General features: G+C 57.5%; 2 protein-coding genes across 11 annotated transcripts in view; one reads left to right on the top strand and one right to left on the bottom strand.

Annotated features, from left to right (window-relative positions):
• Window positions 1–264: 264 nt before the first annotated feature.
• On the top strand, window positions 265–3,746 carry CCDC24 (coiled-coil domain containing 24). Of its 2 annotated transcripts, none has more exons than XM_047084431.1 (8): window positions 265–405; window positions 626–801; window positions 939–1,055; window positions 1,568–1,645; window positions 2,198–2,252; window positions 2,710–2,779; window positions 2,890–2,968; window positions 3,051–3,746. In XM_047084431.1, exons 1-8 carry the CDS (start codon window positions 280–282, stop codon window positions 3,283–3,285), a joined length of 936 nt encoding a protein of 311 aa, XP_046940387.1. In that variant the 5' UTR covers window positions 265–279; the 3' UTR covers window positions 3,286–3,746. The 2 variants fall into 2 exon arrangements, with proteins under 2 accessions (XP_046940387.1, XP_046940388.1); XM_047084432.1 differs by having other exon boundaries at window positions 3,055–3,282.
• SLC6A9 (solute carrier family 6 member 9) overlaps window positions 3,585–27,142 on the bottom strand; it is a 31,460-nt gene continuing 7,902 nt past the window's right edge. Inside the window, exons 3-15 of one of the 9 annotated variants that reach the window (XM_047084426.1) lie at window positions 23,936–24,066; window positions 17,444–17,517; window positions 16,629–16,760; window positions 15,963–16,233; window positions 9,938–10,070; window positions 9,578–9,712; window positions 9,383–9,486; window positions 8,522–8,759; window positions 8,297–8,431; window positions 8,088–8,187; window positions 7,898–7,998; window positions 4,986–5,156; window positions 3,585–4,907 (exon numbers count right to left, since the gene is read on the bottom strand). In XM_047084426.1, coding sequence (XP_046940382.1) covers window positions 4,677–4,907; window positions 4,986–5,156; window positions 7,898–7,998; window positions 8,088–8,187; window positions 8,297–8,431; window positions 8,522–8,759; window positions 9,383–9,486; window positions 9,578–9,712; window positions 9,938–10,070; window positions 15,963–16,233; window positions 16,629–16,760; window positions 17,444–17,516 — 1,824 coding nt within the window. In that variant the 5' untranslated portion in view covers window position 17,517; window positions 23,936–24,066 and the 3' untranslated portion in view covers window positions 3,585–4,676. Of the gene's footprint in view, window positions 4,908–4,985; window positions 5,157–7,897; window positions 7,999–8,087; window positions 8,188–8,296; window positions 8,432–8,521; window positions 8,760–9,382; window positions 9,487–9,577; window positions 9,713–9,937; window positions 10,071–15,962; window positions 16,234–16,628; window positions 16,761–17,360; window positions 17,518–18,216; window positions 18,236–23,935; window positions 24,067–27,142 lie in introns of those variants that run through there. The other 8 variants (XM_047084427.1, XM_047084430.1, XM_047084424.1 and 5 more) reach the window with 8 other exon arrangements.

The raw sequence follows: 27,142 nt of genomic DNA, 5'->3' as shown, positions 1-27,142 counted from the left end.
GCGGCCCCCGAGAGTCAGGCAGAAGCGGGGCAGAAGGGACAGCGCCAGAGGCCAGTGCTCCCAACCCAGTAATTCCAGTCACTGACTGGCGGCAGAACAAGGGTGGGGCTTGGGAGAGGCCGGCGAACGCGACAAGCTTGAGGGCGTGGCCCGCGAGGCCAGCGAGGGGCAGGGCCCAGCCTTGGACTACCAGCCTTGTAGTGATGCTGCGCTCCGACCTGCTCTCCCGCAGGTCGGAGCCTGGGGCCGCTTGTCGCGGAGTGGCGGCGCGGGCGGGCCATGTCTTGGGACTCCCCGTCGCTGTGGGTGCTGGTAGAGGAGCACGTTCCGCTCCCGGAGCGGCCCGAAGTGAAGAGGATTCTGGGGGAGACGACGGTGGACCTGAGCCTGGAACTGCGGGCAGAGGTGGGGAGTGGGCTGATGGGTCACTCCAGGCCTGTCCCACGATTCGGGTGATTTCCCCACCTCCTCCGGATCCCTGGCCCTGCCCGATAACTCTCGAGATCTTGCTGCATCTCACTGTCCGCCCAGCCCTCTTGACTCCTCTCTGCCCCTCAGTCCCCCAGCCCCCTTCACGCCCGTCACTTCTCTCCCCAGTCGCAAGGTGTCCCAGCTCTCCTTGCAGGTGGTGATGCTACAGTCACTGCTCCGTGAGGCTCGATCCTCCCAAGCCTCTGGCTCCCGACCCACCTCTGACCCCTCCTCCCTTCTGGCACCACCGCCCCTCCTAAGAGACCTCGTGCGCCAGGAACTGAGACAGCTACTCCTTGGTCTCCGCCAGAAGGCCATCTGCGAGGGCAGGTGGGAACCTCAGACCTGGGGCTAAGCCCCACAGCAAAACTAAGAGGAGCTAGCCCTGTGCCTGATAAGGGGCCAGGATTGCCTTCCTGTGGTTCCCTGGAAGGAGCCTCGGAGTTTCTTTCTGTGATCTTCTGCAGAGACCAGACCCAGGCTTGGATCCAGTATAGCCCCAGGGTCCTGCGCTTTGCCCTGGAGGAGCCTGGGTGTAATTTGCCAGAACAGGAGATATTCCAGATGAGAGCTGGTGAATCCAGGTAAAGTGGAGGTGAATCTAGGTAGGAGAGGAGGGATCGCTCCCTGCTTAGCAGAAGGCCCCAGCCAGCTGGTGGGTTCCACCTGGCTCCATGGAGAAGTTCCTGGCCTGGAGCTGGACCTCCTACAACCACATGTATGGATCAGTGAGGGCTGGGTTAGAGAGCGCTGGGGACCAAATGAAATAAGTGAGAAAGGAGCATATTCGTAAGTGAATGGAAGCAGCCACTTACTTCTAGTTCTTACACAACTCTGTGGGGAGCAGTGGCCCCCTTTTACAGATCAGGAAACTAACTCAGAAGGGATACTCGACTTGCACAGGGTCACACACACTGAAGGGTGGCAAAGCCCATTTGCAAACCCAGGCTCCAGAACTCCTCCCCTTTTGCACTATGTTATGTTGCCTTTGTGAGAAAAGACACAGGATTGTCTGGGAGAAGTGGCATTCGTGTCCTGAAGGCCTGGGGTGAGGCAACATGGGGGGGTGGGTTGTGATGTTGGCCTCATCTGCCAGCAGCAGTCAGAGGGACCTCAGCATCATCAAGGACCAGCTGAACGTGTCCAGCATCGACCAGGTTGCCAGACACCTGCGGTGAGGCCCCTGAGTGTGCGTGGTGAGGGTGGAGACAGGGAGGATGGGGCTGGGACCAGTCTTGAAGTACTGGGACTGGACTGTGAGAGAGGAGGAGGAGGCCGCACACCTGGTGGGGAGACCAGGAGGGGAAGGTTGAGAGGTGGAAAGGGCAGGTTGCTGCAGGGCCTGTGCAGTTGCTTCCAGGAAGTGGTTAATGATGGATGCCGGCAGGCGCTGAGCCCCGAGGATTTTTATCCTGAGGTGGGGAACCACGGAAGGGTTTTGAGAAGGGGAATGGCCGTGATGCAGGGCAGAATGGAGGCAGGACGAGGCCCATGCAATAGAGAGGATGGTGGGCACTGTGAGGGAGGCAAGGGACGGACACATCCTGCCCAGGGAGAGGCCCGCAAGGGCTGGAAGGCTGGACCAGTACCCGGCCACAGAGAGCAAGGTGGGCTGAGGAAGGAGGGCCTGGTGGAGGTGAAAGCTGGAGGTTAGCGCTATGTGGACGGCTCAGCCGAGACAGTCCTGTGGCACTGGTCCTGGCTTCCTTACTCCCTTGTGTCCCAGGAGCCTCCTGGAGGAGGAGTGTCACACGTTGGAGAGGATGATCCCCATCCTACAGGTGAGCTGCGGCCCTGGGCTTCGCTGCCCAGAGCCCTTCTGCTGAGTGTAGACTCACCTGCCTCTCACCTGGTGCGTGAGACCCACAAACGGGCATGTCCCTGTGCGTATGTGCATGTAAAGGTGTGCGAGTCCTGTGTCCTTTTCTCACACGTGCACGTTCCCTGTGTGCGTGTGAATCCAGAAGATTCTGGTTGAGCCCCTAAGTCCAAGGTCAGCACTTTTAGATTAACTTGTGAAATTTGCCCCTGGTCCTTGGCTCCTTCCCTTCCCTAAGTCTGAGTCCAAGCCAGCCAGCACTTTACCAAGCTGGGCTTTTTGGGTGGAGGGTGGGAGTGTGCTGTCCCCAGGGACTGCCTGGGCTGGTTTTGGGGTCCCGCCATGGGATCATGGCCTCTGTATCCTGCCCTGCCCCTCCCCTGCCTGTGGCCGGGGCACTGAGCCAGCTCTCCCTGCAGCGCCGCCTGGAAGAGGAGTATACAGGGGCATCCCAGCCCTCTGAGGCCACCCTAGAGCCCACCCTGGCAGGTAAGGATCCCAAGTGGACCCCAGAGCACCCAGCCTGCTGCCCCCTGCCCCACACTTGTACACACCCTGGAACTCCTGGGTGCTGTGACTCAGGTACACCTGTCCTCCAGAGCTACGGGAACAGAAGGTGGCCATGCAACAAGAGCTGCAGGTGCCTCTGAGGCCTTCCTGTGTCTCTTCCAGCCACAGGTAAACCGGAGCAGGTGGATGGCTGACAGGGCAGGCCTAGGGTCAGGCCACTGCTCACTCACAGCTACTCTTTCCTGTTCAGGCAGCAGCCCGCGGGGTCCTCCAAGGGTCTCAGACCCTTGCCTTGCCTCCGTGGGGCTTCTGGAGTTTGGGCTGAGCCTCTCCGGTGCTGCCTGCCTGCCCCTCCTCTGGAGCGCTGCCCCCGACCTCGAGGCCTGACTACCACCTGCCGCTGGGGACGGAAGCTTCAGCACAGCCCTGGGAAAAGGCCAACTTCTACTCCAATGTCCAGTACAGCACCCCAGGCCCCAACCTGAACGACCGGTCACAAAGTAGGCTTCGGCTCACCCCATCCTCTGCTGCCACCTCTCAGCTGCCGTGGCCCAGCCCGCTTCAGATCTCGTCTTGGTTGGATGGGCCCTGGCCAGGACGTCAAGGCTGTCTGTCTATCTGGCCCTTGTCCCACCCCGTCGCCAAGTCCCTAGTGTCTGCTTCTGACGATCATAGCCTTTGGCCTTTCTTCTCCCAGCCCTCCACAAACTCTTGGCAGGCAGAGGTCTCATCCCAGCCCCAACTCTTGTCCCCCTGGGGGACTCACACAAAGCACAGCAGCAGCTCAGAGACAGGAATAGAAATTTCATTAAAATCTATGGACTTTAAAATCCTAGTGGTGCACGGATGGGTAGGGGTGGGCGGTGCACCGTTATTGCTACAGAGGATTAGAGGCGGCTGTTCTGGGGCTGTCACTGCACAGAGGGGCACAGAGGATGGACAGACAGACACTGCAGGGGGAGGGAGCTCTGGCTCCAGAGAGGGGATGGGGCACGCAGGCTGGGGCCATTTGGCACATGAACAAGGGCAGCCCAGTTTGGGAAGCCTGGGCCTTCCTTTCGCCTGGTGGAGGGAGGGCAAGGGGGTTTCATGTAAGGTCCCCTTCCCCAGGGCTCTGGGTCCAAACCTCCTGCTGAGCAGCACCGCACCCCTACCCCCCAGAAACTAGTGCTTTGGGCAGGCTGCTGGGTCATGGGCCTCTGCTGGCTGGGCCTGACAGCTAGGGCTGGAATGAGGTGTGGAGACCCCAGAGCAGCCAAGTGAGGTCCAGGCAGGCCTGGAAGACAGAGGGGGCCCAAGGCTGGGGGCATGGGAGTGGCAACCACGATAATACAATTTTTACAAAAATAATTACACAGACAAACAGGGCTGGGTGGCACAGCCTGACGAGTAACACTGTATAGCCCCTTAGCCCGTCACCCTGCTCCCAGGTAGGAAGACCCAAATTTGCCTGGGCAGGGCTGGGGTCTGCTCTGAGGGCAGGAACACTGGTCAGGAGGCTGGAGGCCTAAGGAGGGGGACAGGTAGGGGGCCAACCTAGAACCTCAGCTCAGGGCAGAGTGTGGGGGCATCAGAGGCCATGTAAAGACCAGCAGATCTCTGGGGACCTGGCCTGAGACCCCCTCCAAAGTGCTTTGGGCCCCCCACCGACCCTCCCATCACCCACACCCATCCCCAGCTGCCATCTTGGCATCCAAGGGACCTGTAAACACTGGGGACACGAGCACAAATGACCACGCTACCAGTGATGGCCAAGGTGACAGCAGCCACCCTGGCCAGGGCATGGCAGGGGCAGGCGGTGACACCTGTCCCCTGTCTCCCCAGTCTCTGTGGTGGGAGCATGGGCGGGGGTGGGGCACTCCCCGGGCAGCTGTGCTCATATCCGGGAGTCCTGCAGACGGCTAGAGCCGTTACTGCCCACCATGGGGATCTGGGCTTTGTCTGGGTGCAGCGGCTGGACCTCAAGACCATCTTCAGGAGAAGGCGGTATGGTGGGGGCATAGCGTCCAGTCCGGTGCTCCAGGAGGGCGGGGCCCCAGTCTCTGCTTGGCTTTGTGGCATTTTTCAAACGCTGCAGGAGAGGTAGACATGGGGGGTGGGCAGGGCACTTCAGAAAGAAGCCATTAAGCCCCATCCACCCACCCCCTCCCGGTTCAGCTAGCTGCTGCCTGCCCCCACCCCTCACCTGGAGGAGGGTGTCCCCATCTGTGCGGCAGAGCTGGAACAGGGCATAGAGAGGGATGCAAATGACGGAGGACAGAGCCAGAAGGAAGCCGATGGCCACAGCCCAGGCTGGATACTGGTAGTGGTTGTAGGTGATTGGCTGGTACTGGATCACCGTGAAAATGAGAATGAACTGCAGAGAGGAGGGATGGGAGTGCACGTGAGGCCTGCCCAGTACTCTCCACCCCCGCCTTTCCCCAGGGCTCGGTCCTCCTCTCAGCACTCCTTTCCTTCCTCTCCAGTTTCCCAAACTAGAAAGAGACATTTTTGGGGACGGACAGGGGCAAAGTCAAGTTTTGGGTAGTGGAAGAAGTGGAAGGAACCAGAGGCCAAGGCATGGTGGGCAGGTAGGCATTGCGGAAGAGGAGAGGTCCATCTTCGCCATAATCCTGAATCAGCCAGGGAACAATCGATGTCCCCTTTGAAGTCAGTTCTGCTCAAAGACTCGCAATGGCTCCCTATTGCCTACTGAAGACCAAATCCTTGGCCTTACGGCTTTACCAACTCACATCCAGATCTCAGCTCATCCTTCTGGCCACATGACCCTTGTCTCAATGTCTTGACTGCACCCAGCATTTTCCTCCCTCTTCATTTATTCTGGAGAATCCTCTACATTTTCCTTTTGTCAGATGCTGTGCAAATGTCGCCCCCTTCAAGAAGCTCTCCAGATTTCTCATCCCTCTTCCTCAAAGGGCTCTCAATGGCATTTTCTGTCTGCTAAGCGTTTAATGTTTCCCATAGCCTGGGGAGCTCCTGGGATTGCCTCAGCTCTGGGTCTCTAGGGCCCAGCACAGTGCCCGGCACAACCTCATTTGCTGATCTGAACTGACTTGTGCAGAGTGGGGGCAATGGGGGAGAGGGGAGAGCGAAGCCCTCTCTATGGCTGTAGAGAGGGTGACAGCCCGGGGAGGCCCCAAAGGCTAGAAATGATGGGTGTCAGGCTGGAGGCCAGGAGCCGCTTTGGAAAGAGATGAGTGGGACGGGAAGTGGAGCCTGGGGCCACAGCAGCAACAGCAAAAAACTAAGGAAGCAGAAAGATGGGCGGGTGGCTCATGGACCACCCAGAGGGCCTGGGTATGTGTGCGCCACTCACCAGGAGGGCTCAGCATCGGCCTCCTGAGCTCTCAGATGCATCCCAGTGACCAAATTCAGGAGAGCAAGACCCACATCCAGTGGGGGGCCCTCCTGGGATGCTGCACATAGTGAAAGCTTATGTCAAGTTTCCCGAATGGAACTAGATCCTGATCCCTGACGGAAAAAGATGGTTTGTCAAAAAGAGTTTTTCAGAAATATAAAGAAGTAAAGCTCCCAGAGAAGACACAACCGCCCAGACACACGAGTCCACGGGGCCTGGAGTCCTCACCTTAAGGTGACTCCAGCCTGGCTTTCTGAGCACAGAGAGGGCACTGCCCACCTTGCCTCAATCTCGCAGAGACACGGGACCCAGGCCAAGGCTGCCCCTCTGGAAGCTTCTTGTGCCCATCTCCTTCCTGCCTCCTTCCCTGCCTCGGTCGGTACCCCAGGTCTCTGCCCAGGGTGGCAGCCTCCTCGGAGCTCTAGAGGATGAGCTCCCCTCAGGCTGGTCCTGGGCACGGCCTCAGCCACAACCCCCGGAGAGCAGGGCGCTTGGCAGCAATGTCTGGCCTCCCTGGCCTCCCACCACTTACAGGAGGCTTCCGTTCCTCCTGTTTCAAAGCTGGGCCAGGGGCCAGAGCTGGTGCCTGTGCCAGCCTCGGGGAAGATCCCACACCCCCCATGTGGTGGAGGCCTCAGCCCTCAGGGGCCTTCCCCACCGCACCCAGAAACATGAGCCGAAGTGGAAATCCGGTGATGAGCTCCCTGTGGCACAGAGAAGCTGCGCTTGACGGGAACGTGACTGAATGCTGCCCTTGCCACTGGGCTGACCCTCCCGTCACTCAGAGATGGCCCTGCCTCTTTGCGGAGTGACCGCTTCACTGTCAAACACTTTGTGCCCCTTCCTCCCACCCTGACCATAAGGGGGCAAAATCAGATAGTAGTCCATGGAGCGCTCCCCCTTCCTGCGGGTGTTTCTAGTGTAGCACTGGCCAAGCCTGCAGGCTCCAGATTGGACTACCTGCTTTGAAGGCTGGCTCTGTCATTTATTAGCTGTGTAAACTTCGGCTGATTACTTAACATCTCTGTGCCTCCATTTCCTCATCTGTAAAGTGGGAATAATAACGATACCCGAGAGTTGTATCACATGAGTCGATACATGAACACCGTGCAGAAAATGCCTGGTTGCTGGCCATGGGGAAGTTCCCTCCACCAATTCATCTCCCTCGTGGGAGTTTCCCAGGTGTTGAATACTGGTGGAGATCTTCCCTCTCCCAAGTCTGGAAGGCTTAAGAGGTTGCCCCTGACCCTGAGCTGACATCTGACTTGTACCACCCGCTTCTGGAACACTCACGCATTCACACCACGTACTCCAGGCACCTCAGCTAAGAGGGGTTGGAGGCAGGAGCTCAGCAAAGCCAATGGAGCTGACACCAATATCACTAATTGTTCCTGAGGCCTCTCTGGGGATACCAGGCAGGAACGCCAAGGAGGCAGGGAGGGCCAGCTCTCAGCCGCTGCCAGCCTGCTTTCCCCTTCCAAGGCTGGGCACTGTCTTCAGTCAAATCCAGGGCTCTATATGCTCCCTTCCTAACCCCAGGCCAGTGCCTGGGTGCTTCTAAGTCTCCGCCTGACTATGCAACCTCTCTCCGTCTCCCAATGGCCAGAGTTGTGGATGCAGAGACCCCGTAGGGGAGCTCTGGCCAGATGAATGGGCTCCTGTTCTCCCTCTGCTGGTTCCCAAGAGAAGGACACTTGCCTGGGGGCAGCAGGGAGGGAGGGGCCAGCCCCGGAACTTACAAAGATGATGGCCGGAGAGACAAAGCGCCAGCAGATCTGGAAGAAGATGGGCGGCGGGAATCCCAGCATCATCTGGATGTCCTGGAAATAGTTCCGGTGCCCTGGAGAGAGCGGTGTCAGCAGGGCTGGGAGAGCAGCTTGGATAGGCGGGGGCTGGGCCCAGAGAGGCCACAGAAGCTCAGGCACTTACCGTAGATGTACATGATGGACACACACATGATGCAGGAGATGACAACCAAGGAGAAGCTGGCCGCGTAGTTGTCCATTAACAGCAGCCAGTAGATGCCTGCCTACGGGCCAGTGGGCAGCTGAGCCGGGGGTGCCTGAGGCTGGGCTCCCCCACCCAACTATGCCCCCCTACCTTGGCAACTCCAGCCCAGCTTTTCCCTCAGGTCTTACCTGGCTGGTGAGGGGGATGCCCAGTAGGAAGCCAGCCACAGCCACGCCCAAGGTCACATAGGTCTTCTTCTGCAGGATCCACTCATTTCCCACCTCATCCACAATGGCTGTGACCAGTGTCTCTAGGAGGCAGAACTGCAGGATGTGGCCATCAGAGCAGGGGCCTGGCCTCTGGCCCTGCCTCCTCCCTCCCCAAGCCACTGGCCCAGGTCCTGCACCTCATACCTGAGTGCCCAGCCCCAGCAAGATGAGCATGAAGAAAAAGAGCAGGGACCAGAGCGGGGAGATGGGCAGCAGCGTGAGGGCCTCAGGGTAAGCCACGAAGGCCAGGCCAGGGCCGTGGTCAGCCACACGGGACACATCCACACCCAGGTGATTGGCCATGAAGCCCAGGATGGAGAAGATGACGAAGCCAGCATAGACACTGGTGGCACAGTTAGTGATGCTGATGATGATGCTGTCCCTGTTGGGGAGGAAAATGGGGCTCAGGATGTGCAATTTGCTTCCCTTTGCCCAGTTAGGGCTGAGAGAAGAACTGAGATGGAAAGTTCTAGGAACAGAAGGCCCCCCCAACCTCTTTCCTGGTCTGCTCTGGGCCTTTCTTTATTTTTTTTTTTTAAAGTTTATTTATTTATTTTTGAGAGAGAGAGAGAGAGAGAAAGAGAGAACCAGTGGGGGAGGGGCAGAGAGAGAGGGAGACACAGAATCCGAAGCAGGCTCCAGTCTCCGAGCTGTCAGCACAGAGCCAGACGCGGGGCTCGAACCCACGAACTGAGAGATCATGACCTGAGCCGAAGTCAGACACTTAACCGACTGAGCCACCCAGATGCCCCTGCTCTGGGCCTTTTCAAGTAGGTTGAGGCTCTTGAGTCCTCACAGACCCCTGGGGCATCACTGTCCCCACCTTCTTCTGTGTTCTCCAGTGGCCGGATTCAGACTCAGCATTCCCAGGACCTCAAGGCCGTGAGTGGAATGGAGGGCCCTAGCAGGGGGTCCAGGGGGCTGCACTGGACCTGGGGGTCTGGGGACTCCTGGGGAAGGCTGCAGGGTAGAGGGGCAGCCCCGGGCTGGCAGGGAGAGTCTCACCGGTAGCAGTTGTTGTGGAACTTGTTGTAGGAAGCCATGGTGATGAGGCCTCCCCACGCACAGCCCAGCGAATAGAATATCTGGGAGGCGGCGTCCCCCCACACCTGTGGGGCAGGACGGGCAGAGCAGCTGGGGTCAGAGGCGGGCGCCTCTCTGCCCCTCCCTGCCCCTTCCAGGCCCTCCTCCACAGCCCACCTTGGCCTCCAGGATCTTGTCCCACTGTGGGGTCAGGTAGTACATGATGCCCGTGAAGGCTCCTTCCAGGGTCACGCCGCGGACGAACAGGATGGTCAGCACCACATAGGGAAATGTGGCTGTGAAATATACCACCTGCGTGCAAGATGCAAGGTGCAAGATCCTCCACTGGACTCCTCCAAGCTCTTCCTGCCCTGGGCGCCCCCTCCCTGGCCCCCCAACCACGGCCGGCCCTCCGGTTCCTCCTCCCCTCTCATGTCCCTTCATCACCGTCTGCCCCCGACTCCTATACACCACCCCGGCAGGGGAGGCAGGATCTTTCTGGGTGGGCACAGACCCTGCTGAGGGAGGGGTACTTACTTTCCCTGAAGACTTGACCCCTCGGATGAGGCAGAGGAACACCACCACCCAGGAGACACCGAGGCAGCCGAGGAGGGGCAGTCGCACCTCCCCAAAGTTCCCGATGTCGTCTGACAGCTTCAGCACATAGAGCCTGGGGAAGGGGATACTCTGGTTGAAGGCCGGACCCTGACACCCAGCAACAGATTCCCAAGGCCCGGGGCCCAGCCTGGCAGCTCCCTCCTTTCTCAAGAGGTCCTCGCATGTATGAGGAGGGTGTCACTGTAAGGCCCCAGCCCCAGCTAACCCCGCCCTACCCCCTCTGCCTGCTGCCCTAAGACTCCACTGGTTGCAGCCTCTCCCAGGACCCTCAAGGGCGCCTGGAGGCCAGCCTCCTCAGCCCCTCGGGTGTGGAGGTCTCACTCCCAACCGGGCCCATCCCAGGCCCTGGCTTGTGCGTTTCTCCCTTCAGTAACATCTTCTCCTCTAGACTGGACATATCCTATCAGGCGTCACCTCCTCCAGGAAGCTTTCTGTGAGCTTTTCACCCACACTAGTCTTCTCCATCTCTGATGAACCGAGGGAGATGGTGGAGTGCTGAGTAAAGACGGGAGGCCCTGGGGCGTACAGGCCTAGGCTCGAACCAGAATTCCTCCCCTAGGTATGTGTGGCTCTATCTGGTGCCCTATGCCACACCAGTAGTGCCCTTTCAATCGATCGGACACTTATGTGCCAGGCCCTGTGCTAGGTGCTGTGCATACAGACCTGAATCAGGCACGTGGGTACCACCAGGAAGGGCGTCTCAATGCCACGGGGAGGGGCACACTGGAAGGCTTCCCGGAAGAGGTGAGGCTAGAGCTAACGTTTGAGGAATTGGGAGGAGGAAGTGCATGCCAGGCTGGGGCAGCAGCATGCAGGAGGACAGGGGGTCATGAAATAAATAACACGGCCTAGCCTGGGCATGTCAGCAGCTCAGTGAGGCTAGAACAGAAGGTAAAGGGAATAGAGAAGGGTGAAGGATAGGAAGAAGCCAGATTATAAGAAGCCACAAAGTCAAGGCCAAGAAGTTTGAATTTTATCCTAGGAGCAATGGGAAGCTTCTGAAGGGTTTTTATAGGAGCATCGTCAGGGTCTCTCCTTGACTCAAAACTTTGCAGGGGCTCCCAGCTCTCACCGTGGAAAAGCCTAAGTCCTTACAGTGGCTGCAAGGCCTTAAGTGACCTACTGCCCCCTACCTGCCATCTCTCTGATCGCCTGTCTTCCCACCCTCCTCCCCTGCACTGGCTGCCCTGGGCTCCTCGCAGTTCCTTAATCATGCCAGGCATGCCCTCCCTCAGGGCCTTTGCATGTGCTGTTTCTTCTGTCTGGTGTGCTCTTTCCCTCAAACATCCATTCACACACGTGCGTGGTATGCAGTCGTATGGGGCCCCATACTGAGAAGGCTTTGTGCTGGGTTTAATGCTCTGCCACTGGCATCTTGAAATCCTAATACATTTGAACATGGGGCCCCATATGTTCATTTCACACTGGACCCCACAAATTCTGCAGCTGGGTTTGCCAACATGGCTTCCTCCCTCCGCATTTCCTTCAAGTATTTACTCAGGGTACCCTCTTTGCAAAGGGGCCTTTGCTGGCTACCCTGCTTCAAACTGCAACCCTGGCCCCAGCCCAGCACTCCTCACCCACTTCTTTGCTATGTTTTCCTCCACAGCACATGTCTTCTTTTTTTTTTTCTTTGTAACTTATTATTCTATTTATTTTGTGTGTCATCCATCTTCTATGAAAGCAGGAGTACCTAGTACCCCCAGTGCCTGGAAAAGTGCCTGGAACAGAGAAGTACTCAGTAAATATTTGTTGAATGGATGAGTGAACACTGTGATAAATGGACCAGGAGGTAGAAAGGAGAGAACCTGGGGAGGGAGGCAGGCTAGAAGTGATGAGTGAGAGACAAGTTCTTGAGCCTCAGTTTCCTCATCTGCAGAATGGGCATAATAACGCCAACATAGCATAATATGTAGATGAGTTTAGGTAAACACAGGCTCCCTTCTTTCCCCTCTTACAGCTAGGACCTCTCAGGATAGCTCATAGGCTGTCCTCTATCATTCTCAGCTATTTTCACTTTTTTTTCCAAATCAGTTCTCAAACCTCATGTGATGTTATTCTGTCCCCTCATGGGACAATGTTGCCAGGCTGTTTGCTTGGCCTCTTCTTAGCCTCAAATCTTCCCTAGAGGCCTTCCTTCACACCAGGACCAGGAAAGGGCGCTGTCCAACACGTCCCTCTCCTGCCCAACTGCCACCACTGAGATGGTACGGTGAACAGGCATCAGAGCCAGGCCCTGCCTTTGACCTTCTCTGGGCTCTTAGTCGATGGGGGAACCAAAGGCCAAGGGATGGAGAAGTTCAGGGGCTGTGGGACTACCAAGAGGCACCTGGGCCCCTTCAATAGTGCTTTCCAATCTTTTTTCCTTCATAGCACACACACAAAATACTTTGGGGCCATTGGGGTAAGCAGACAAGGGCACTCAAAGCTGAAGGCAACTGGGGGCTCCAGGCTACCCTGGTCTCACCCAACCGGCACACCTATTCAGAACACCTGCGGCTGGGAAGCTGTGCCCCAGAATAGCCCAGGGTCCTTCTACTGCCATTACCCAGAGTTCCTTTACTTCAAGCAACAGCATTCAAAGTAGGCACCGCTTCTTGTTCCAAAGATTTTTTTTTAACTTTGTCTGATTATATATGTTAAACTGGTAGCGTTTAATTTTTAATTATTTATATTATTTGCGAGGGCACAGCATTTACAATATTAGGGGCTAAAAACTAAATAATGAATTCTGCCTTTCTTTTTATGGCACCATATTTTTTTGTTTTGTTTTGGGACCATGTGTTTTGAGATCAATTCACCTAAGAACTTTTGGAACCCAGTATATTTATAAGTTGGCTCTTGATGCATAACATCTCTGGGATTATTCTGCATCATTTTTTAATGTTTATTTTTTTTTATTTTGAGAGAGAGAGAGTGGGGGAGGGGCAGAGAGAGAGAGAGAGAGGGAGAATCCCAAGCAGGCTAAGCACTGTTAGTGCAGAGCCTCACATTGGGTTTGATCCCACAAACTGTGAGATCATGACCTGAGCTGAAATCGAGAGTCAGATGCCCGACTGACTGAGCCACCCAGGTGACCCACATTCTGCATTATTTATTAATTTCCCCAACCTGATGATAAACTCCTTGAAAACAAAGCACCCTAATCTATTTCTTTGCATCTCCAGCAGTGGATGTCACTAGGCTTACTGAACACCCATTACTGTTCTTGGTATTTATGCCGCATTATCTCATTTCATCTTTATAACGACAAGGTAGGTGTCGTGACTTCTCCCATTTAATGGATGAATAGCTATGACTGAGAGAGGTTTGCTGATCTCCCAAGGCCAGACAGCTGATGAGCGGCAGAGCCACGATTTGAGTGAGGTCTGTGTGACTCCAGAACTGCCATGAAGACACTGGGAGAGGGGTGCACCACAGGCTCTGGAGGTGAGGGCATGGCCGTGAGCTCAGGGCCTACAGGCTGGAATCAGACCAGCACGCAGAGGACCGTAAAATGAGATGGAAGGGACGAAGAGAGAGAGGAGATCATGGGCCAGAGGGTGAGCAAGAGGCAGACCCGCATTCGGAAATCTGCCCTCTGAGCTTCTCTTGCTTCAGAGGAGTCTCTTAATCCTTCTGAGTTGTTTTCCTCACTTGTAAAATGGGAATATTTTATCCTACCTGCCCGAGCTACCAAACAAGGTTGTTGTGGGGCTCAAATGCGATCACACAGCTTTCCAAAGGGGTGTTGGAGACTGTGGACCGAGATCCCCTGCAGAGTATCATTGGCCTAATTCACACCAGGCACCAGGCACAGCGGGACATGCATATCCTGACACAGCACTGCTGCCTAGTTCCTTAACCTCTGAACATCAGTCTCTGAATCTGAAAAATAGGGATAACACTATATGAAATAATACTCCCGGCACACAGTAGGTGCCCAGGAAATACGGTTGTTTGCTCTCCTCACTTCCCTTGCTGAAGCCAGCCTGGGCAGCCCTCTCAAGGCTCATGTTCCCAGGCTCTCCAGGAGGGGGCAGCAGGGAGCCATCCTGCAGAGAAAGTCCTGTCTGGGACAGTGGCGAGTCAGGCGGGCCTGGCTCCAGCCCTGAGGAGAGTTCAATGGGCCACCCAATGGGCACCCGCGCCCCACCCATGACCAGTTTTCTTTGAGGGCTATTCTCCTCTAATTGTACTGGATAAAATCTCCAGAGCTTTGCCCTGGGTGGCCCTACCCAGCTGGGAATCCCTGGCAGATGGCCTCTGGGGTGAGAGCTTCTCACCCCGCGGAGCAGTCCCATGGGTGTGGGCGGGGCTTTGTCCTCCCAGGTTCACCCCCTAGTCTAAATCAAGTTGTCCAGTCCACGCCATGCCTCAAACGTAGTAGAATACCTAACTGGGCACTTATTTGCTTAGTTCTCTCAGTAGACGTGACCTCCATGAGGGGCAGGATCTGTGTGTCTTACTCCTCATTCTGTCTCCCTACTGAGTGCAGTGCCTGGTACCTACTATGTGCTCAAAAACTGATCTGTCCAGTGACCGAATGGCTGAGTCTGCCCAGAGGTAATTTTGCCTGCCTCTCACCGGGAGGCAGCAGCTCTGTGGTCTACACCATGAGCCCCTGCGGGTAGTGACATCTTAGCTGTCCTTGGATGGCTGTGGTGCACCACAGAGGCTGGCACAGGGAAGCTGGGCCCTGCAGGGTCTGAGCACTGGGACCAGGCTTAGAAGATATTGACCTGCTAGGACTGCAAGTCTCCCTGGGGCCTTGGCCGTCTCCCCTATGCCTCTCTACCAGTTGGCGGAGAAACTTCAAACCCTCGGCCTGGCACGGGAAGCCCTGTGCCTTATGATGCCTCTGGCCTCTCCTGTCTCAATACTCTGTCTCACCTGTCTCCAGCTTGCCACCTCCTGGCCACAGCTTACCTGCCTGGGTCTCTCCCAATCCCTTCTACACCTCCCTCCTCCCTCCTCGGGAAGCCTTCCGGACCACTTCCTCTTGCCCCCCTCCCCTCAGAACTGACCACCTCCTTTGTGTCCCTGACCACATCCCTGAGCGTATCGGCATGTAGGTACCTGGCCCTAATATGATTAGCTGCCTGTCTCCCCCCTAGATTGTGAACTCCTCAGGGCAGGGACTCTGGGCTACTCAGACCCCATGGGCACACAGGGCCGGGCAGAGCAGACCACGAAAATGTGAATGAATTAACATGGCCTACCCACACGCCCCCAACACTCTCTTCCCACGGGTTTCCCACAAGGACATGGGGAATTTCCTTTAGGACATCCTACTGTGCCCTCACAACCACCCTGTTGGGACGAGGTGTGACAGAACACCTCCAGCAACAGCTTCCCTGCAGCCAGCCCCAAGACTCCAGTCTCTGTCACCACAGAGCCCAGGAGTGCCAGGCTGTCTTTCCTATGCACAGCTTGACGATGACAGCCCTGGGGTCAGGAGAGCCCTATGGCTGTCTCTCCTTGCTCTGCAGCAGTACGTCTAAGCTTAATTCACATACATTCTCGAAGAAGGCTGGTGGCCCCGCCGGTCCCCTTTATGGTCCATGGGTTTTGCACACACCTGTTACATCAGAACAGCTTCCCCTAGGTCTCAGGTCCAGCCTCTGCTCATCTGGGATCTAGGGCCTTTGCTATGCCGTTCTTACCAGGAAGCCACCCCCCTTCCCCCTGACTCTCCTCTGCAGACTTGCCTGCCCGCCGAGCCTCCCTCACTGCACTTTGTAAGGACTCTCACTTCAACATCCTGCCTTCCTTCACCCTCTGGGGTGTCAGCCTCTTCTCCTGAACTAGTCTGTAAACTCCTTCTACCTCTTCATGTGCCTCTACCGTGCTCTGTTCCCGGCATCCTACCTAGTCTGCAGGAAGTTGCCCGACGGTGGGAGGGAGGGATGAGGCTTGGCACCAGGGGTCCCCCCCCCCCGGCCCAGGCCCAGTGGGGCCTCACCTCCAGTACTCCTCGCTGGGGCTGGTCCTCTGAAGGGAGTGGTTGAGCAGGTGGGAAAGGTTGCCGGGCAGGGCGGCAGGCCGGGAGCCGTTGGTGAGGTTGGAGGCGTCCAGCACTCCGGCACAGTCGGGCGTGTTCCAGGGGTTACTGCAGTAGGCCCAGGGCAGCACGTGCGTCATGGATGAGAAGAAGTAGTAGAAGGCAATGCAGATGACCACATTGTAGTAGATGCCAATATACGTCGATACCACCATCATGCCGTAGCCCACACCTGGAAGAGGGGAAGGAATGGAAGCAGCCTCACACATCTAGCTGAAGGAGGCCAGGTTAATTTCGAAGCGCTTAAGAGGCGGGCTGTTATGGAGGGCCACAGAAGGGACAGGTCAAGGCCTCGGCCGGGGCAAGCTGGGGGGCAAAGGGGCTTTGTGTATACACGTGGTGGGAGGCGAGGGTGGAGGCCGAGTCAACATGGATCCCAGCATGCACCCATGGCCTTGGCCATTGATGTAGGGCTTGGGGTCAGCACCAGGGCTCCGTGGGGGTTGGCAGTGTTTGTACAGATGGGTGAGTAGGCCCCCAGAAGCCCGTGTGTGTGTGCGTGTGCACACGTGCATGTGAGTGTGTGTGTGTGTGTGTGTGTGTGTGTGCACCCCACCCAGGCCTCACCTTTGAACATGGGGCTGATCCTCCAGACCCCCAGGCAGCCCTGACTTGCAAACTGGCCGAAGGAAAGCTCCATGAAGAAGAGAGGGATCCCGCAGAATATCAGCATGATGAAGTAGGGGAACATGAAGGCGCCTGGCAGGCAGGGAAAGGGCGGGCTCAGGGTGGGCCTGGGGGGTCCCACCCTCTTCCTGCCAAGAACCCAACAGCAAAACCTTTGCGTTTGGCTGAGACCTGAGGAGGGTGAGCCACGCATTGAGCAGGAGCCTGGGTCCGAGGTATCCTACCCAGGCCTGTCTTTGAATTTGACAGAGGCTTCCTGAGCAGAATCCTGGCCCCAGAGCCATCATGTGAGGGGGGGCTTTGATGGCTTAACCAAGCAACATAAGTCACTGGGATCCTCAAATTCCCTGAACCATTTAGGGGGTTGTTGAAACACAGGGGGTATAAGACTGGGAAACTTGGGAGGTTGGGGTGCCTTTCTCCAGGGCTCCTCGCCCCGAGGGAGCAGGCTAGCAGGGTCTGGCCCAAACAGCAGATAGCCAGGGTCAGGGAGTGGTGGTCTGTGCCTTAGTAAAGGGTACCTAAGCCAGGGTTGGGGGCGAAGGAGAGGAGAGCCAGAGGCCAGAGGCCAGCCTGTCTGGAGTGGGGTCTGTGCCAGGGAGGGGGTAGCCCGCGCCTTGGTGGGTAGGCTCTATCCAAGTGGGTGGTCCCTGCCCTGTGCCCGCTGGGTACCTCCCCCGTTGCGATAGCAGAGGTATGGGAAGCGCCAGACATTGCCCAGGCCCACGGCATAGCCCACGCTCGTCAGTACAAACTCGATCTGGTTGCCCCAGTTGCCCCGTTTGAGGTTCTGGTCCCTCTTGGTGGCCTCGCTGGGCACAGCACCATTCTGTGGGGACAGGAGAGAAGCTACCATCAGAAAGGCATTTGTGCTCCCGTGCCTGACCCTCTGGGCCTCTCCCAGCGGGGACACCATGGACCCTCCAAGCCCCCACCCCCACCCTGGGCTTCCCCTCTGCTGGCAGGAGCTGCTGGCAGGCCTGGCAGAGAAGGGGAGAAGGGAGGAGTGGCTGCCAGAGGGTGCCAAGTGGGGCCTCCCTCACCAGCCCCCCAGCACCCCGTGCCAGGAGCACCAGCCCACCTGGGGAGCGACTGCCAACATCCGAGAGGTGGGACGCTGAGAGGGTGCTCGAGTCCAGAGCCCCCCAGCCCCAGCCCCTCCAAAGCCTCCCCTCTCCCCTCTGGGTGAGGATCTGGGAGCAGCTGAGCCTCATACCAAGCAGCCAAGTCGGGCTGGGCACAAAGGGGCCTGTGTCCAGACAGCCCCCCCCACCCGCCGCTACCACATCACCAGGCTGAGCACGCTGCCCATGGGCAGGCGGTGCGGGGGAGGGGATGCCCGACCCCTTCCCCCCAGCTGAAGGCGCTTTCCTGGGGGCACAGGGTGGGCAGGGCTGTGAGGTGGGGGTTGGAGGAGCAAGTGAGCAGGGCCAGACTTGGGGAGGGCGTTCTGGGACTCTGGGTGGGAGGGCCCAGGGGAGCCATCTATATCGCCCGTGGCTGGGGAGAGGGCCCTGGGGAAGCTGACCTGGGCTGGGTGGTGCTGGCCATGAGCTGGGGGAGGAGACCAGAGTTGTAGGCACCACGCCAGACTTGGAGGACAGATTCTGCTAGGGGAAACAGAGGGAGGGACTCCGGAAAAAGGTCTCGGAGCTGAGAGAAGGGGGCTGGCCAGGAAGGGCTGATGAGGGGATTTGCCCCAAGGAAAGGAAGTCAGGCCTTCCTGGAGAGCTGCAGGGCTGGGCTGGGTGGCCTGAGGCCCCACTGAGGACAGCCCCTTTTAAACCCCAACCGTACTATTGGAACTGGCTCAGCAAGTCCCTTTATAAGTGTAAATGCACCCCTTCCCATGCCACGCCCCTTCCACCCCCTCCCAGGGTGAACAGGAAATCAAGCCACCTTGAGCAAGAGCCTAGAGGTCAGGGGGGGTCTCACTAGGAGACAGGGACCCTGAGAATCACCAACAGAGAAGCACAGTCCTTGAGTGACAGAGAGAGCCTCTCAGAGATGGGCTATTCTCTTGAGAGAAACAGATAGGAGTCCCAGGAGGACACCAGGATCAGAGACAGAGCAGCATGGCTTCTGAGGGATGTTGCTGAAGTGACACTGACCCTCAGCTTGAAAGAGACATATTCAAGGACAACAGTCACACTGGCCAATAAACAAAGAGGTCTGGTGCTTTGAAATGCTGTCGGATCCTGACACTGACCCACAAATGCAGAGGGAAGGAACGGCTTCATTGGGACCTGTGTGCTTTCCAGAAAGGCCCATTTGGGAATGCAGGCACAGGAGGCACCAGCGGCCAGTGGAGGTCCCAGCCAAGCACCCCTTGTTCCCATGGTGGGCAGATTTTGGCTTGCATGCCACGGGCACCACGGCAGAGACACCCTTGTGGATCAACTGTCCTGCACACACAATCAAGCATTGCCCCTGGAGGAGACACTGACCTTCACACCCTCCAGGGAGGTCTGGGGACACAGCACCAGGAACCAGGGTCCCCTTCAAGGAGCACCCGGAGCAAATGGACAGGCTGAAAGAGTCTACGTACATTCATTCACGCAACCATGGAGATTTACTAACACCTACTGTGTGCCAGGCCCTGTGCCAGGCATTGGGAATCCAGCAGTGAACTAAACAGACACCCCTACACACTCAGAGCTCAAAGTCTAGTGGGGAAGCAAGCCATCAATGAAATAAACAAATAGGTGATTTTCATATGCAGCCACAAGGTGACCACAGAGTGGAAGTTCTCAAGTCACAGGAATATGGAAGGAGGCCAGGTGAGGGGCAAGTAGGGTGAAGTCAGGAAGGCTTCCCTGATGAAGGGGCCTGAAGGCCAGTCTGGCTCTGGGAGAGGGTGGCTCACAGCCTGAGCGTGCCCTCTGGGACCAGCCCCTACTGAATCTCGCCTCAGGCTGTTATCACCTCCTAGGGCCTTCTTTGGGACAGGCCTAGCAATTCTGCACAGTCCAGGGGGGCATTTTTTCAGAGGCTGGGAGGCCTGCTTGGGGACAGTTTATGCATTCCCAAACAAATCCCGGTCAAATAGGGCTCCTATATGTTGACCCTACAATAACAGTTTTATTCTGTCCAAAGCTTGTTTACTTAGGGGCACAATGGGAGACTGTGGCAGCTGCGGAGTACATGGGTGGGGTCACGAAGCAGTGGTTACAGCTGTAAAAGAGACACTCGAGGGTCCAGGATGGTTTCACGGGCAGGGCAGAGTCAAGGCCCGTTGCCGAGACCAAAGTCTTGTAGCCTGGGGCCTCTCTCCTGGCCCCAGCCACCCGCCCCGCCCCTGCCCACCCCCCACCCCGCAACCAAGCCCAACAGGACCAGACTTGGGGTTCTGGGGTCTGCTCCTTCCCTGGCATCGAGGGGGACACCAAGGGTGGTGATGCCCCCAGCCACGTGCCACAGGCAGCCGCTTGGCTGAGCCCTCGGGAGCCAGCACTGCTCAGTTAATGAGCAGCATACCACTGGGCCTTGCGCTAACCACTTCAGCCCTGCTGGCCACAGCCCACAACTCGGGGAGGGGAGGCAGGAGGCCTGGGACAGAGGCCTGGGACGGGGGAGCTGGGGATGGGGCTCTAGTGGAAGTTCCCGGCAGCACTAGGGGTCTGCAGTGCAGAGAGAGCTGGAGGTCAGTGACACCCTGCAAGCAGTGTGAGAAGCGCCCGGCAGAAGCAGCATAGCTCCTGCTCCCCAGCCCTGCATCTCAGCACTGTGGGGCCGCCTCCTGGAGCTGTGGCTGGGAGGTCACTGTGGGAGCCTCCCCATGGCCAGGACTTCAATTCCAGCACGAGCTCTGCTCAGGCGACTTGGCTGGTGAGGGCTTGGCTCTCTGCAGAGGATAGAGCAAGCCTACCTTTCTCCAAGTACACTGGAAGAAAGGATCTCCAAAGTGCTCTTCGAGGCTTCTGGGGGTTCCAGTTCCCTTCTCTGTTCTCCTCTGGGGACTCTCTGTCACTTCCTTCCTGGGCAGCAAAGCCCACGGCTGGGGAGCCTTTCCCAGTGCTGCCTAGATTTTGTTCTCCTTGCATAATCTTCCCTATCCTATGCCTCTCATTTTCTCCACCTGCCGGGTGGACACCTGTGTCACTGATAAGAACTGTCCCTGCAGTGGACGTCGGCCTGGAGGTGCCCACGAAAGAATCCTTTGGTGCTCATGGTTTCATCCAGACTGGCAGTCTTTCTGCCTAACCCAGCTTAGCCCTGCCGACTGGCCGGGCTCCAGGTTTCTCCTGCCCATCACCCATCTTTCACTGTCTGCCCCTCGCTGCTCTCTCTTCCTCCCCTGCTCACACCTCGGTGGTGAATTAAGCCATGGTGGCCTGGTGCTTCTTCCCCAGACTCCCTGGATAGCCCCCACCCTCACCTCTGACTCCATGGCCGTGGGCCTGATGGTGGTCTCTAGGATATGGACAGCCCTGCCCTGTGCCTGAACAGTTGGGCAGAATGCAGGCTTTGGAGCTTTCTTTCCATGGTTGAGTGCAGTGAGTTGGATGATCATCCTCCACGTTGTCCACCGTACAACGCGCATAAGACCCTCAGATGCCCCTTCCCCTTAGGAGCCGTCCTTAAGGCAGCAGTGTCCAGTCCCGCACAAGGACTTGTGACCTCCCACCCCTGTGCCTGGCTAGCCGGATGAGCCATTCCGAGCAATCACTTACATAAATCCTTTATGTAGCCCAGTGCCGGGCTTATTCCTGCTCTAGACGAACTCTCGGAACTTGGAACACCCCTAGTGTTCGAGAGGAATCCTGATCTCCTCTCTATGTCTTGGGCTTGGCAGGGCAGGACCCTGCGCGGGGCAGTGAGAACCCCAGCATTCTAGAGCCTGCTCCCCCAGTGACTCTGGGCAGGTCATTTCCACTCCCTGCAACTCAGCATCCTTAACTAACTACGAAATCAGTGGACAGACTAGACAACCTCAATAGATCTACTAATTTCTGTGATTCTGCCTTGCCTGGAATATTCCTATTTCTGACTCTCTCCTATATCTTCCATCAGTTCCCACTAACTTTCTAAATGACTTTTTTAAATGTTATTGTTTTTCTTCTAATTATAAAAGCATTACAAGCTTAGCACCAAAAAAAAAGAAAGAAAGAAAAGAAAAAAGGAACCTACAGCAAAGAGTAAAAACGAAACAGAGCTGCAAAGCCCACCCCCAGAGGTAACCACTACCACTGGATGTACCTCCTCCTTTCGTCACGCACAGTCTTAGAGACAGCCCAGACTTCTACCCTGGGCTGTGGCTCTCCTCTGGCTTCTCACTCCCGCCTTCCCAGATCAGTGTCCCCTGGATATTTTTGTGAATTGTGAGCTCCCTCCTCCTGCTCTCCGTGGACACTAAAGAATCCTGGAGCTGCCCTGGCTGGGCGGGCCCCGCTGGGATCCAGCAGGCCTCTTGTTCAGGACTCTGCAGCCCCAGGGTTTGCTCATGGGATGAAGTCCCATCCAAGACAAACTTTATGGAGGAGGACAGACAAGACCCCACATCCCAGACTGACCTTGAGCCAAATCCAGATCACTGGCAACTTTCTCTGAGCCCCAGCGGGGAATTCAGGCAGAATAGCCATTACAGTAAACTGTGGCTGCCTTAGAAGACCTCACGACCTCCTTGCCCCCCTAGATTCTTGCCCCCCCCCCCAAGTTATCTCCCATCAATCCAGGAGCCAGGCTGGCCCTTAGGTAGCACCCTTCATCTGGCCTGGCTTATCCAGATATGGGAAAGAGTCCGGGGCCAGAGGTGAAGAAGCAGGACCATGGGAAAATCCACCCTCATCCCGAGCAGTACCCAGGGGCTGTTTGCGCCTCCTGCCCCAAGGAAAACTTGAGAGCAAGCTCTGGGCACCTGTTAGGAGTCCAAGCCTTCAAGCAGGTGAGAGAACCAAAGGCATGCCCTTGCTGTTTCGTCCAGAGCCCTCATTGGTGGAGACAGACCTGCCGACATTGTTTAGAGCAGACAGGAGATGCACCCCCAGGCATGCCCGGCTTCGCTCCAGGCCCTGGGGAGCAGCGAAGGGGAATACTGGGTGGGCCCTGCCCCTGCCCTGGAGAAGCCCAGCAGCCCTGTCTCACACTGCAGCAGCTGTGGGCTGCCTCTACCCCAGTCGGTTGGCAGCAGGCTGGCACTCTGGGAAGTAGCTTTGGTTTGTGACTCTGGCAGTTCTCAGGTTTGAGGGCAGCCCTGCATAAAGCTTCTCCCAAACCCAACCCATGTCTCCCCAGAGGACATTCCTTCTCTGGCCTTCTGAAGGTCAAGTCAGGATGCTCTACAGGGTGGGGAGGATGGCTTTCTCCGTCCCCAAACCCTCGCTGCCATCAGCCCCACTGCCCCTGACATCATTGCCCATCCCCAGCTTCTAGGGATGAGGCCACACTGATGCCCACCCAGGCGCTCGCCGTGGACACTGTGAACGTTCTCTGGGGTCTCTTGCCTCCCAGCTGAGCCTCCCATCCCATCCTCTTCCCCCACCCTCACTGCTGAGTCCATGTACCACGTCCCCTGCCCCCTCACTCACTCTCCCCATAGGAGTAACTGCCGTGGCACGGACAATGGGGCTGTATTGATTAGTACAATTCCTGGGCACCTCCGGCCCGTCTCCCCGGGAGCTAGGACAATGCAGCTTTGATACACAGAGCAGATTCTCAGCAGGTCCTTGGGCTGGGGGAGCCCTCACACCCCCACTCTCCTCCCCCATGCCCCCACCACATAGCTAACTCTTCCTGCACTCCTTTGCACAGTTGCAACTTTCTGGGTCACTTTTGCCGGTGTCTGTCTCGCTGGCTGGCTGTGCCTGCCCCTCCCTGGCACAGACCACTCAGCCCCTCTCCCCACCCCCAGCTCAGCCTCCCAGACCGCCTGGCTCCACGGAGGGGGCTCAACCTCTGGGAGGTGACTGACCTGTTCTGGGGAGGAGGGGGCCACAGGTCCACGAGCCGAGGCCATCCCAGGATGAGCACTCAGAGCGGAGTGCGCGTGTCTCCGCTGCTCATTCACACCTCTGCCAGCTCCAGGCGACACTGACGCATCCCCTGCCTCTCTCACTGCCGGCTGGGCAGCGTCAATTACTTTCACCTCATCTCCTCCCCAAGCTCTGCCTACCCCCTCCGCTGGCCCTCCCCCTCCGGCCAGTCCCCATGCAGCCCGGCGCGGGTGCTCCAGAGCTAGAGTGAGGCATGGGGTTTGTTGTGTTTTCCCCTTGTTCCCAGCAAGTTATTGGAACAAAACATACACTCACATACTCACAACCACAGAGTGAGGCAGAGCGAGCGCGGAAGACAGTGAGCGGCCTCAGGGCCTAGATGCTTCGGAGCTCCCCGGCCTGGCACTTGGTGGGCTCCTGGTAGGGTGGTTGGGTGTCATTGGGCACTAGACATGTTAAAGGGCAGGAAGAAGGGGGCATCATCCACAGGCACTACCAAAGCAGCTTAGACTTCATAGAGTGGTGTGGGCTGGGGGGGTGTTGGGCCCTGGAGCTGTTCCCCCACAAGAGTTAGAGACTCTCAACCAGCCAAGATGATTGAGAATGTGACTGGCCATGCAAGAAAGCTCGGGCCTGCACTGTCACTTGCCCTAAGAAAGTTGGCGCTAGCCAAGAGAGTGGTCACCACAGAGTTCAGACAAAGGCGGAGCCACGCAACAGAATCCTTGGAGATTTGCACTGCACTGCACTGCCCAGAACCCCAGACGTTGCTCTGGAGTATGTGCTGTGTGGGCTGGGTACAGACCAGCAGGTGTCACCATAACTGGGCGAGGGGTCACTCAGACCCATCGAGTCCCACTTCTCTGGGGCCACACTCGCTAGTCAGTCTCCAGCTGATGCTGAGATACCACAAACCAGCAGTCAGGAAGGCGGGCATGAGTATTCTGGTCCCGGGAAGGTGCACCTGTCCTCGGAAATTGATAGGTTGGCAGAAGGAAGGATCTTGGTAAGCATCCACCAAATGGAAGCGTGCATGGATTCTAATGTAAAGAACAGCCAGCTTTTCTGTTAGTTTGGTAAGTGTGGTGACCCCAAAGGGAACACGGCAGGATGGATTTTTTTTTTAAAGGGCGCAGGCTTTAGAGTCAGATAGGCCTGGTTCAAACCGCCGCGCTGCCAGTTTCTCACCATATACAGCCTTAGGCAAGTCATTAACATGTCTAGTCTTAGTTTCCTCATCTCGGCAATAGGGATAATGTCCACCCATCATCGAATCTAGTGAGTATTAGCAATAATAGGAAGAGATGGTACATATTCAGCGCTTACTATGAGCCACTGTCCTCAACACTTTATATATATTAATTCATTTAATCTCCCCTCCACCCCCCGCAAATGCCTTGATGTAGACACATTATTACGTACATCTTGGTGGGGGAGGTGGAGACCAGCCTCGGCTCAAGCAAGTCCCCTAAGAATGGCCTGAGACCCCACCGACTCAGCCTCTCACTGGGCCAGCCTCACGCAGCCAGGTCCCCAGACACGCTCTGCTGACTTCCTGCGGGCGCAGACTGTGGGCCAAGGCGCTGGCTGGGCCACTGGCTTCAGGAAGACCCAGTCACCCATGATGCCCAAATGCTCACTTCCACCCAGGGTGGGCTCTGGGCTCCGGCTGCCCTGGCCTGGGCAGGCTGCCCAGAACAGGCAGCCCTGGCTGGACAGCTTTCTCTGGCTCTGGCCATGGGGACAGGAGGCGGCAGCAGCCCAGCTGGGCCCTGGCCGTAATGAGGCCTCATTAGTGGGATCCAGCTGCTCCAGCCCCACTTTGGGAGGCCGACTCCCCCAGCCCCCGCCTCTGACTTTTCTTAATAAGAGTGGGCATGCCTCCAGAGGGGCGAGCAATCTAGTTGCTTTGTTGTGCCCTGTGACTCCAGGGGGAAGGTCCCGCTGAGCTAGGCCTGAGTGGGGGGAGGGCTGCAGGGAAGCTGCGTGAGGGGAGGTGAGGGCACAGGACTGAGCAGGTGTGCTCCAGGGAAGCTGGAGGGGGAGGGGAAGGAGACCAAGGGGAAGGGAGGGTAGGGTCTCAGGTCCAGAGAGGAGGCCTGAGGACTGTTGGGCCTTTTCCTCTGGATCTAGATATCGTCCAGTTCACTGGGTATGTGTCGTTGCACATCTCTAATCACCTGGTTGATCATCTGGGTCATTGCTCAGAGACCAGTGACCATCTGGGTCATTGTCCCAGCTAAGAGAGCCCTTCCTCTGTGTTAGGCCTCGTATAAGGAGAGTGCCCACTACTATGTGCTAGTCCCTGAGCTAGGAGAATACCTACTATGGGCCAAACCCTATGCTAGCAAAGCAGCCACCGTATGCCAGGACCGGTGTTTGGAAAGCGCTCCGTGTGCCAGGACCTATTAGCAGAGTGCCCACCATGCGCAACGTCTGAGGCCAAAAGAGAACACAGTGCGTCAGGTCTGTGTTAAGAGAGCACCCGCTTTGTGGCAGCCCGGTGCCGGTGAGCCCCTGTCGTGTGCTATGTTCCGCACTAGATGAGCATATCCTTCGTGTGCCAAATTCTGTGCCAGGTGAGGACCCAGTGAATGCCCAGCCTTGAGATGGGGGGGGCACCCGCTGTGCGCCTGGCACTGTGATAGATGGTGCCCAATGTGTGACAGGCTCTATACTGGGGGAGTGCCCAGCATGTGCCAAGCCTGTACGAGTTGAGCACGTGCCACGTGCCAGGCCTTGGGCCGGGGGAGCACCCGCTGTGTGCCTGGGCCCTGCAATGGATGGTGCAGATAAGAGGGGCACAAACCCTCATATCAGAGAGGAACAGAACAGGTCAGGGCGGGGCAGCCCGGGTGGCCAGCGGTGCTTGCAAAGCCTTCTGGGATGATTTAGACGTTCTGGCACCCGGGGCCCTAGCCCAGGTGACTCTGTTCTTATTCATCGCAAGGTTTCCCGGCGGCAGAAGCAACCAGCGTGCTCGAAGACATGGGGAGAGGCCAGCGAGGCTCACCAAGGCCTCTGTTGCCCAAGACTCTGTGTTAGTGGGCAGTGGGCAGAGGGGAGGGGGCAGAATCAGCCCAGCTTGTGACCTTGGTGTGAGGCCATGTGTGTGGGGGGCTCTCCTGTCCTGGGCTCCTCTCCTCTAGCTCCCCGTCCTCTGAGCCTCAGGCAGCTCCACCCCACATGTGTACAGAGGCACTAGGTCTCCATGGAAGTATCACCCCATCCACCCCCCGGTGCCCCCAAGCATCCCAGCTGCTCCCAGGCTTGGAGGCACCCTGGCCAGCTGGGTTCTCGCACGGCCCCGTCCTAGGAGCTGCTGAGGCGTGAGGGAGGCAGCTGAGCTGGCCTGGCAGAGACCATCTGGGCTGGGAGTCGGGGGAGGGACACGTGCAGCAGGCATGTGGGCCTGGGCACGTGCTGCGAAGGGGCTTGCTTCTCCACAGAGCACCTGCCACATGAAGAGCGGGGCAGGAGCGCCAAGGATGACACAGGGTATCTGCTGACTGAAGGGAGCCG

This window comes from Lynx rufus, unplaced genomic scaffold, assembly GCF_022079265.1.
Source record: "Lynx rufus isolate CCGP_SWC_20201006 ecotype Redwood Valley unplaced genomic scaffold, mLynRuf1.p SCAF_2, whole genome shotgun sequence".
NCBI classification, from domain to species: domain Eukaryota; kingdom Metazoa; phylum Chordata; class Mammalia; order Carnivora; family Felidae; genus Lynx; species Lynx rufus.
Note: the sequence above shows the minus strand (reverse complement) of the source record. Positions and strands in the feature narration are given on the sequence as shown.